This window comes from Coenobita brevimanus, chromosome 33, assembly GCF_032717465.1.
Source record: "Coenobita brevimanus isolate Jiangsu-jjx chromosome 33, ASM3271746v2, whole genome shotgun sequence".
In the NCBI taxonomy this organism is placed as follows: Eukaryota; Metazoa; Arthropoda; class Malacostraca; order Decapoda; family Coenobitidae; genus Coenobita; species Coenobita brevimanus.
The window spans coordinates 3,113,469-3,125,213 of NC_136986.1; the positions used below are offsets into that span (position 1 = coordinate 3,113,469).

At 42.7% G+C, this 11,745-nt stretch overlaps 2 protein-coding genes across 2 annotated transcripts; both read left to right on the forward strand.

The window, feature by feature from the left end:
• The first annotated feature begins 6,411 nt into the window (after nucleotides 1-6,411).
• LOC145395715 (zinc finger MYM-type protein 1-like) lies at nucleotides 6,412-7,077 on the forward strand. The gene has a single exon (XM_080269256.1). It carries the CDS (start codon nucleotides 6,412-6,414, stop codon nucleotides 7,075-7,077), a length of 666 nt encoding a protein of 221 aa, XP_080125382.1.
• A 1,183-nt stretch (nucleotides 7,078-8,260) lies between these two features.
• Nucleotides 8,261-8,911, forward strand: LOC145395717 (uncharacterized). Its single transcript, XM_080269257.1, has one exon. It carries the CDS (start codon nucleotides 8,261-8,263, stop codon nucleotides 8,909-8,911), a length of 651 nt encoding a protein of 216 aa, XP_080125383.1.
• The last annotated feature ends 2,834 nt before the right edge of the window (nucleotides 8,912-11,745 follow it).

Genomic DNA, 11,745 nt, shown 5'->3' on the forward strand with positions numbered 1-11,745 from the left:
CTTGTCCTTTGGCTTTGTCCACCAATGCCTGCATCTCCTCTTTGCCAAGTGCAGCGTGTGTCCACCTTATGTACCTATGGATGTTAATGACTTGGGATGTACTGTACATGTAGGGAAAGGGCAATCGATCTGCATTCTTTCTTCGTTCAGTGGTCTTGGATCTTCGCCTTGATGCACTGTTCCTAGTTGCCATTACCCAAATTGATCGTTTCATTACCCTTACTGTCATGGCCTGGTGTTCTCCTTCATGAAATTCTTTAATCTTCCTCTCTGCTCTCTCTCACTCTCCTCTCCTCCACCTTATAAGCCTTAAATTAATTCTCCAAATTCTTTCACCTCCTTTGGAGAGGTGGTGGGATCTCCGGCCTGTTTCTTTTTAGAGGTGGATGGGGAGGAGGAAGAGGATTCGGCGCCAGAAGAGGAAGAGGAGGCCATTGCTCGATCTTTTGTTGGATTGTATGTGATATCCAGATCTGAGTCATCAGATGGATAATCCTGCAATTAAAATTGATTAGGGTTAGCTGGGAAAAGAAATTCAAACTAACAAAAAAAAAAAGTATCATTGGGCATGTATCAAGGCAACTGAAACCATGCACTCACAGATCCACTTTACCAAATTGATCTCTTCATAAATATCCTCCTCATCCAATGGTGGTGGTGCCTGCTGATGCTGATGCTCCACCTCCTCATCATGACGCTTCCTCTTTTGCGTCACTTCGAGCATTTTTGCCGAATAAATAATGTCACATTACCTGGCATAGCCACATGTAGAGGTGTATGGTATGTAGGAGGACTACTGGGCCTTGGGAGCAGGCTGTGAAGCCTATGCTCAGAGTCGGAGACACACACACAAAAATCCACAGCCACAATAATCAAGTGCAGTAAGATATACAGGCTTAATTTTTGTCTCACTTTGTAATGGAATGGAACTTACTGACAATTAAAATTTAAACAGCAAGTGTTTTTTTTACAGGACACCTGTCTCAATGTTGCATGATGATTGAGCAAAATGGCTGAATTCATAGCAATGCTGATCAATATTATGAGAAATATTTTGAATACCATTTCAGTATTAACTGAACAAAACTCTCATGTGGATAAACATTTCTCACATTAGCATTTGCTGGAAGCCAATATTTCTGTAACATTATATCATAAATTATAAATTATATGCATGGGACTTTTAACTTCTACAAACCTTTCTAGACCCAGTATTTTCATCATGAACCAAAAAGAGAAGCTGGCATAGTTTGGTTCAAAAACCAAGTTATTTTCCCCAAAATACCTCATTTCCGTTCAGTTTAGAACGTAAATCAGAGTTTAAAAAGGAAAAAAAAAATGACATATTTTCATTCACCTATGACTCAGTTCCAGCACTGTTGTCCTGCACGCAAATCTTCACCAGAGATCTTTTGAATGAACAGACAGATCAATGCATTATTACCCATTTGAAAAAAATGTAATATTACAAGTTTGGTCATGTGAAAACACTATAAACAAATTATAGTTAAAAAAAAAAAACATGCTGTGCACACCAAAAATATGTTGCTGGATTTTCCAATTTTAAAGTAACACAGATCTTTATAGACCCACAATTATTAACACATACGGTCAAGTGATCCTACTTTATATTTTGTCCAGCAATCCAATTCTTTCCAAAAGGTACCTCACTTTAGTTGTTTACAACATGTACATCAAAGAGGAAAGAGAAGAAAAATTTTCAGATTATTATTATTTTTTTCACTCACCTATTGCAGACTTCAATCTCAGTTTGCTGACTGCAGTCCCTCTGCATTCAAGGCTTCACCTGAGCCCTTCTGAATGAGCTGATGAATAAATGTAATACTACTCATTTGGAAAATAAATGTATATCTGTTTGGTCAAGTGAAAACACTGTAAACAAATTATAATTAAAATGAAATTACATACTGCACATACAAAAAAGATATTGCTGGGTTTTCCAAATTTAAAGTTATACAAGTCTTTATAGACCCACTGATTGTAACATGTATCAAATGATCCTGCCTTATATTTGGTCCAAAAATCAAATTCCCTTCCAAAAGGTTCGTCACTTTAGTTCAGTCCACAAAATCTACAGCTTCCCCAGCCACCCAGGAATACTAGAAGCCTCACCTTCCTCCTCTGAATCCTCCTCATCATCATGTAAGGCTAGGTGTCGACGTGCTGATGGCCTCATCCCTTGGGTACTAGCATACCCCACATACCTGGATTTCCTTGGTGTGGGTATTTCCTCCTCACTAGTACTTTCATCTTCCATTTGCACATAATCCTTATCTTGCATGTCGTCGTCACTGTCGCTTTCGCCAGTGTATGGGACCTTCAGGAGTTCCTGAATCTCCTCGTCAGAGAGACTTCAGTGAGACATGACAGTAGAGTATGAGTGGTACAAGTAGAGTGAGGCAGAGCAAGGGCGATGACTCAGCGCATGGCTGTATAGGCCTGAGGCCTGAGGCAAGGTGAATTTTTGTGCGTGTAGTTTGAAAATTATGGTCACCATGATTTTTGGAAAACAATGACTTTTTAAATCGGCACTGGCACTAAGAGGGCAGTTGCGTAACACCATTTTAAAATGGCACTGGCATGGGGCGGGTTAAGGAATCAGAGGAATACAAAGAAGTGTGGATAAAAAGGTGCCTAACTCAAGAGGAATGGGGATTGCTAAAGAAATTGAGGGAAGATGCAAAAAGAAAGAATGACGCAAGATCAAATGAAGAAAGATTTTTTTTTTTTCTTATAAAGTAGTAGGATTGCAAGTAAAAAAAATGACACATAAACAGCAAGCACTAAATAAAAGGCAGATAGTAGACTCAACCAATGCCAAATGTGTGAACAATATGGATAAGTTAATGTACTCAATTGTAGATGGAATGATATCCAAATTATTAGAGATAAAAGATTATATCATAGAAAATGAGCCTCATATGATCTGTCTAACAGAAACAAAATTAACCTCAAGGATATCAAACAACTTTAAATTTGAATGAATATAATATTTGGTGAAGAGTCAGAAATTAAAAAAAAAAGAGGAGTAGTTATGATAATAACAGAGAAAATTCGCATATGTACAGCCCTTATTTTTACAGTGAGTGTCATATTATTGGAAGCACACAACAAGGTGTGATATTCCTTGTCAGGGTGGGGAGGAGAGGGTGGTGGGGGAGGTTGGGGAGGAGGAGAGCTGGAGCCCTTCCCCACTCGCAATCCTCTTCCCTCTCCCTTTTCCTTTCCCCTTTCCCTTCCCATTCCTTCCATTCCCCACATCATGGGGCTGTGGGGAGGAAGTGCGGGAATACTGCGGGGCGAAAGACATGCTAGGGAGCGGTTCCTTCTTGCCTGCCTGCTGTCCACGTACATCACGTGCTCACACTGCCTCCCTCCCACCCCCACTTTCCCTTTCACCGCTCACTCCCACCACACCACTTTCCCTGTCACCCCTCACTCTCGCCACACCACTCGTGCCTTCCCCAGACAACACAGAAGGACTATACCTTATTTTCCTTCTCGCCGCACCTTGCCTGCGTATGTGTACCAAAAATCATGCGCAAAATTTGAAAAATTTGCAAATGACGGACCTTGCAATTGCAAAACGTATGGATAAGTTGTCGGGTGTCACTGTCACAAAACATGGGAACATATCCATACGTCATTGGGACGCCTCGGGATAAAGATCTATCTATCTATCTATATACCTAGGCTGCTTCCCCCAAGGAAAGGGAGGTAGCCGAGACAGGACGACTCACTCTCCATTTACTCATCCATTCAAACACATTCATTCGCATCTTAGCCCCAAAGGGGAGAACGGACAGATCCTCACCGCATCACCGCACAAGGGTCAACTGCGCAATGCAATCAGTGACATCCGCAGCAGGGCCCGACAGCAGAACTGGTTTACCCCTGCTACATCATAGCAGACCCATCCCCTTACCCGCACCTGACCTGACTAGCTGATCAGACCAAATGCGGGAGAATATCCCCTCAGGGCTGCGTCATCACTTATTCATTCACAATTTCTCTCCATTTATTTCTGTCACGCACAGCCACTCTTCCTTGCTCAACAGACATCCCTCTCGCATCCAGCGCTCTCTTCACATTGTCCATCCATCCTATTCGTGGTCTCCCTCTCAGCCTTACACCTCTCACATCAGATCTAGTTATCTTTTTCACCAATCGTTCATTATCCATTCTCTCCATATGCCCAAACACACACACACACACACACACACACACACACACACACACACACACACACACACACACACACACAGTCTCTATCGCCTGGCCTTGCTGAAATCGGACGATAAAAATCATTACCTGTCTGCAGCATCCCGGCTCTGTTTATGGGTCTGGTAACTGTGTGTTATGAAGAGGTATGAATATCAACCTCTAATACCATAATAATGTTCAATAACCAGCATGTAAAGAGAAAACCATATTGTAAAACAGATATATAACTGACTTTTTTTGTATTATTTTCCTCTCAGCACTACCTAATGATTAAGTTACTTTTATTATAATAGCCTTGTTACTTCCTCTGAACCTGTAGTTGATAACCTCCTGTGACGATTCCACATGAAACGTTGGGCAGTTTTATTCATGTATAAGATCTGTTGTATCTGGAAACATCTACCAGCACACAGGGCCGGCCCTAGGGCGATGCAAGCGATGCAACTGCATTGGGTCCCACGCCACTAGGGGCCCCGCACTCCCCCTCCCCCCCAACAAAAACTCTAGGCCTTTAGGGGCCCCACGCCTCACGAGCGGGCCCCTGATAGAGCATAATGTGGTGCAACGCACTTGACATGTCTGGAGCTGAGCGGGCCCCTGATTGAGCATTATGTAGCATGCACCAGCCACGCGCCTCTCTCATATTGCACATTTAGGGCCCCGCTCTGACCGAGGTTAGATGTGAGACCCCTGCAGATTTATCACATTCTTCCTCATGTTTATCTCTTCAACACGTTTTTAAAAAGTGTGTGGTTTTCCATGGCTTGACTGATTGTCTTGGTAGTGTTGTTTATCAGAGGTCTAATCTGTGAAATTTTGACTGCATGCATTTTCCTGAATTAAAGAGTGCTAACTGCTTGAGTCCTTGAGGCAAGTGATTTTGGCTGTTGGCCTATGTTTCATGGTTTTCTTGTGAGATCCTGATTGGGCTTATGAAAAGATTCTGTCAAATATAGTCTGTAAATTTCTATTGATAATATTTGCATTAAATTATTAAATGAATTTCTACTGGGATTATAAGCATCAGGTCTGTATTCAGTTTGCAGTTACATGAGCTGACTGTGGGTGTTGTGACATCCAAGATTAGGAGTTTGGGACTCAGGCCTTTATGTATTTTTGCTGATATCTGTGTCTTTGGATCCGTTTGATAACAGCAATGTTTAGCAGTTCTTTTCTCTGACTGTAGCACACCAATTGTTAGTGGTTTTGGTTAAGAAATTCCTCGGCCAAAAATCCCTTCATCTTCTGCTAACAGCAGGAGTTGAACAGCACTTAATTCAACACTTCAAGAAAATCTTTTTGAAAAATTTAAATATTGTTTAAAGAACCTTAGCCCTCCCCCTTTGCAAAAAGATGCCAAAAAGAAAGCATGACATTGGCAGAATCTACCTGGGTGGCAGTGAAAAGAGGAAGATAAAGGCAGCAAAAGAAAATGAAGTCAAACGTCTCAGTGGAGCAATGGAGAAATTTATCATTGAAAAGAATGACACTGAGATCGAAGAGTCAGACTGTGAGTCAGTCAGTTCCATGGAGGTCCAAGATCTGCCCAATCTTCCAGCAGCTCCTTTCCCTGCAAACTGCTGAACAAGTTACTTCATCATCTAGCTTGCCTCAGAAGCGTACATCAAAACTCAAGATGAAAGGCAGCAGCCTTGATGTTAGCTTTATTGAAAATTATGAGGATCCTGCCTCTTGGCCAAAAATTCTTTCCACAGCTCACCGAGATTTCCTGGTTACAAGGGGTCCATATAAGTTAGATTTGAACCATGAATTCCCCAAAGATGCAGCAGGCAGGAAATTTTCAAATTCCTACCTACAGCGCAAATTATCAAATGGGGAGGTGATGCAAAGAAAATGGCTGGTGTATTCAGTTTAAAAAAAAAATCAGATATTTTGTTTTTGTTGTAAGCCTTTTTCCAGTGTTAATGCTGTGCTGTCCTCTGATGGGTTTCATGACTGGTCCAAAGCTAGTGTGCATTTAGTTGAGCATGAAAAGTCCAGTGGTCACTTGCAGGCAAGTGTTCAATGGTCAGAGACTGAGCAAAGACTAAAACAGGTTGCTCTTTGGATTCAATTCATCAGCGGCGAATCAATGATGAAAAGCTACGGTGGCAAAATGTTTTTCAGCGCCTCCTTGCTATTGTTCAGTTTCTCTCATAACATAACATGGCTTTCCGAGGATCTGTTGATAAACTCTTTGAACCTAAAAATGGTAATTTTCTTGGCCTCGTCCAACTGATTGCCAAGTTTGATCCTGTCATGCAAGATCACCTGCGACGAATCAAGGACCATTACCTTGGCAAGTGTATCCAGAATGAGTTGATTCAGCTGATGTGTAACAAAGTCCACAAGACCATTATTGACCGTATAAAGGCCTCAAAATACTTTGCCGTTATATTTGATTGTACTCCAAGTGTTAGTCATAAAGAGCAGTTGTCTCTGACAATTAGATATGTATCTGATGACTCCATTGTTCCTGCTGGAATATATGAGCATTTTATTGAATTTATTGAGGTGATGGAAAGTACAGGAAAGAGTCTCCTGGATGTTCTTCTTGACAAGTTAGTGACACTGAGTTTAAATTTACAAGATATCAGGGACCACGGCTATGATAATGGTGCTAACATGAGAGGCAATAAGTCTTGTGTTCAGGCTCGTCTTTTGGAAATGAACCCAAGAGCTTTCTTTTCACCCTGTGCATGCCATAACTACAGTTTGTTACTGGGGGATATTGCCAAGACGTGTCTAGAGGGAATTACCTTCTTTGGTATCCTTCGAAGGCTGTATGTCTTGTTATCTGCTTCAGCTCAGAGATGGGCAATTTTCACATGACATGATAAGGACTTGACCGTGAAACATCTCAGTGAAACGCGATGGGAATGTCGTATTGACAGTGTCAAAGCTGTGAGGTACCAAATTGTTCAGTTTTACGATGCCTTAGTGGATATTGCTGAGGAAATATATGACCCTAAAGCTCGCAGTGAAGCTATGTCACTATGCAGTGAGCTTCAAAATTTCAAGTTGTTTCCATAGTATTTTGGTATGCTATCCTCTTTCAGGTCACTCAGGCCAGTAAACAGCTACTATACCTCATACCAATTAATCTGGCCAGGCATGTATGGCAACATTGTTCCTGCCGAGATTCTGATTGGTTGGAACTGTTTGTTCGATTTTATTGTTGCTAAAACTGATACTTTCATTATTATCAGATGTGATACTGAGTTTGTTGACAGTACAATCGTCAAAAGCAATAAGAAATCCGTTATATACTTATCAACAATAAAATTTTCGTAGGAAGATAGAGATATAGAGTCAACAAAGTATTATAACAGTCCAAGTCAAGGCTAGGATTCGAACAATTCCTTTAAATCTCCGACACTCCCTAATATAACAAAAAATTAAGGTAACCTGCTTAATGTAAGAGTTGGCATAACACACATTTAATTTTTAAGATCAGTTCGCACCCTTAAATCGTGCCACAACTCTAAATAATTAAAAACTCTAATGAAAAGACGAGTTCTGCGGGGAGGGATGTTTGAAAAAATCGCGAAAAATTAAAGTAGGCTAAAAGAAAACTATTTCATAACATATCTTCTAATATCACAGTACGGACTGATCTTAAAATTTAAATGTGTTATACCAACGCTAAGATTAAGCAGGTTTCCTTAATTATCTGTTATATTAAGGAGTGTCAGAGATTTAAAGGAATTGTTCGAATGCTGACCTTGACTTGGAGTGTTATAATACTTTGTTGACTCAATATCTCCAGCTCCCTACGAAAATTTTATTGTTGATAAGTATATAACGGATTTCTTATTGCTTTTGACGATTGTACTGTCGACAAACTCAGTATCACATCTGATAATAGAGTATCAGTTTTAGCAACAACGAAATTGAACAAATACCTCCAGCCAATCAGAATCTCGGCAGGAACATTGTTGCCATACATGCCTGGCCAGATTAATTGGTATGAGGTATAGGTGAGGCAGTTGAACTATCTGTTGCAGTCAAAAGCATGGAGAGAACCATTGCATGGCTGCAAAAATACAGAACTAATGGATTTGACAATGCTCTTGCAGATGCAAAGGAGATAGACAATGATATGGACACTGAACCTGTCTTTAAAGAGAACAGAATTCGTAGAAAGAAACGAACATTTCAATATGAAGCTAAAGATGAGCCAGTTCAAAGTCCACAAGAAAGTTTCACAATTGGATATTTCAATCTCATCCTTGATAGAGCAATTTCATCCTTGGAACAAAGATTCCAGCAGTTGAAGTCACATGATGCTTTGTTTGGTTTCTTATTTTCTTTCCACAACCATACCAAAGCAGAAATAAGAGTGCATACAGCCAACTTGGAGAAAAGTCTCACCGTAAATGGTACCTCAGATATTGGCAGTTACATGTTAGCAGAAGAAATGAATGCTCTAAAGTCTGTTATTCCAGAGGAGATCACTTCCCAGCCCTCCAAAATCTTAAGCTTCCATTTTAAGGGGAACAGCTATGTAGATTTCCCAAATTTTTGGATTGCCCGGAGGATATTGCTGACTATTCCTGTTACTGTGGCATCAGATGAAAGAAGTTTTTCGAAGTTGAAGCTTATTAAGACATATCTGAGGTCAACAATGACACAAGATCGTCTAAATGGCCTAGCCATACTTTGAATTGAAAACGAAGTCTCATCTCAACTTGACTACTATGAAATAATCAGAGACTTTGCAGGCATTAAGTCCCGCAAGATAATTCTCTAAGGTTCAGTTACATAACAACAGTTAAACTGCACTGGAGCAGTGAATGATGTCAAACCGCACAATTAATCTCTCAATCTCAATGATGAAGGCAAAAAAGATGAATATGATCCAGAACATGCTCATTGTCTGTTTATCATTGTATTGGCTGTATATATCTATTGTCTCTATCTTGCACATTATATTGTATCTTGTATCTTGTATAATATATTGAACGGTATCTTGTATCTTATAGGTATTGTATATATCTATGATATGGTGGTTTAGGAATCTTTGTTTTACATTTCTAATTTATAATGAATCATTTGCATTAATATCTGAGTCCATGCATTAAGCATAACTATAAAACTGTGTAATTTTGGGGGGCTTTGGGTTTGACATTCAAAATCAGAGGGGCCCGCCCCTATTCCTTGCATTGGGCCTCACACCTGCTTGGGTCAGCCCTGCCAGCACAGGTAGTTGACACTTCCTCGACAGAGCAGTTCAGGGTTATGCCAGACCTGACATTGTGGTAGATTGAATATTTCTTCCAATTTCATGGCCTATTCTTTTTCCCTCTGGTTAAGTGTACTTCCTTTTACATGCCCGTTTCGCAGGTGGAGGAGGTGGGCGGAGAGAGCCTTCATCTCTGCTATACTTTCCTCACACCAGTTGAGTAACAACTTATATCTGGTAAATTCATTCATGGCTCCGTCTGAGGTACAGGTCGTAAGACCTTCTGAGTTACTATTTCTTCTTGGAAAGCCCTCCCTCTTCTCCCCATTGAGGGGGTCACCCTGACGCAGCAGCGGGGCTTGAAGCGTGGTTGGCAGTGTCAACCTACTCTTGATGCGTGCCTAACTTTGTAGGGTTCGGCATCTGTTGGCTTCGTGGACGAAGCACCCCCTACATCACTGGTGGAGGAGGCCTGCTGGTGGTGTTAGTCCCTGCACATTTGCCATTTAGGGCAGGACTGTTGCCTCCCCATGTGTTTGCCTTGTGTGGCGTCCCGTAATCCTGGGAGACAGGAGTCCTGGGGGTTGAGTGATGCTGCACGATGCGTCCTGCAGCTAGCAATACACCTCTTTGGTCCCTTGTTCTGGCTAGACGGATGGTCTGGTTGGGCCCAACCAGGTCAGTCGGCTGGTCATGCGTTGGCTAGGGTCAAGTGGGCACTGTGGGGCCTGGTGGCTCCTATTGTCCTGGAGTCACCCTTGCCCAGGTTCCTCAGTGGTTACCCACATATACTCTCCTGCTGCCTCTGGGGTTGCTAGTGGTGTTGTCCCTGGCATAAGACCTCCCTTTGTTGGGCTCCATGGTTGGTGGAGGGGTGGGGAAATGAAGTTTTTTTGGCAATATATATGGATTCCTTAAATAAAAATGTTTGACAACATGGTCTCCGTCCCTGGATTTTCTTTAGGATCCTCCACTCTCCAGACCCCTGGAGACTTTCTTCCTCTGTTCCAGCATCCTACTGGGACTAGGAGGGGGTCACGTCAGGTTGGTCTGGCTCTGGTGTTCGACCCAAAAGACACTGTGCCAGAATCCTATGCAAAGTATCTGGTAATGAAGAACTCTGTGGGCAGCTTACTAGATACTGACATTTTCAATCTCCACTGTGGTATCATCTCAGCTTGTGGTAGGGAACCTAAGATCTGTTCCCAAGGGGATGGAAGCATCCTTATTGAGGTGTCCTCCCCAGAAGAGAGTGCATGCTTACAAGCTCTGACTTCTTTTTTTGGTGCTGCAGTTGCCTGTGCTAGGGATGCTGCTTTTAACCCGCGGCGTCCCGTCGACGTACTTCCACGTCCTCACGTTATGTCACTGCCAATCCCGTTGACGTACTTCAACGTCCTGCAATTGCAAGGTTCATAATTTCCACAATTTTCAAAATTCGCACGAGATTTTCGATTCGCCCACGTACCCAAGCCTCCCCTACCTGCCCCCAGGCGGGCAGCGTCCCAGACCCCTCATGACCTGTGCTCGCCCTTGTCTCGGTCACTCACCTGTTAGCAGTGACCCAGGTCAGACATGGCGCATAAAGGTCTCTCAGACGATGAAATACAATCCACCCTGGATGCCTTCACTGGAGATAGTGATTCTCCACTTGATGATGATGTGGTGGATCGAGATTATGTGCAGCCTGAGGAGGAAATAACAAGCAGTGATGAGGAGGTCCCTTCGCCCCGGAAAAAGTGGTATGTCACGTATCGTAAGGCAAGGGAAGGCCAGCCTGCACCCAAAACACCTGCATGGACCTCTCCATCCCCTAGAGAGAGATTCTGATGAGGACGAGGATGAGGACGATGACGATGACGGCGGCTTAGGACGTGATGTTGCCTCGTGGTTGAGGAAGGAAAAAATCTCACCCCGAGGATCAGAAGGTGGGGCGAGAAGGCAAATAAAGTATGGCCTAGTGTTTTGTCTGGGGAAGGCGAAAGTGGTGTGGTGGGAGTGCGGGGTGAAAGGGAAGTGGTGTGAGGGAGGCAGCACGAACACGTGGTGCACGTAGGCCTAGGGGAGAGGAGGTGGAGCCACTCCCCAGCACGTCTTTTGCCATACAATATTCCCAAACTTCCTCCACACAGCCCCAGGATGTGGGGAAAGGAAGGAAAGGGAAGGGAAAGGGTAAAGGAAAAGGGAGAGGGAAGAGAAGTGCGAGTGATGAAAGGCGCCGCTCTCCACCTCCCCCACCACCACCAATGTTGCGTTGTGCCTTCAGCCATGTTTCAGAGAGTACCATAACTTCCTACACTACTGAAACTGTGTGG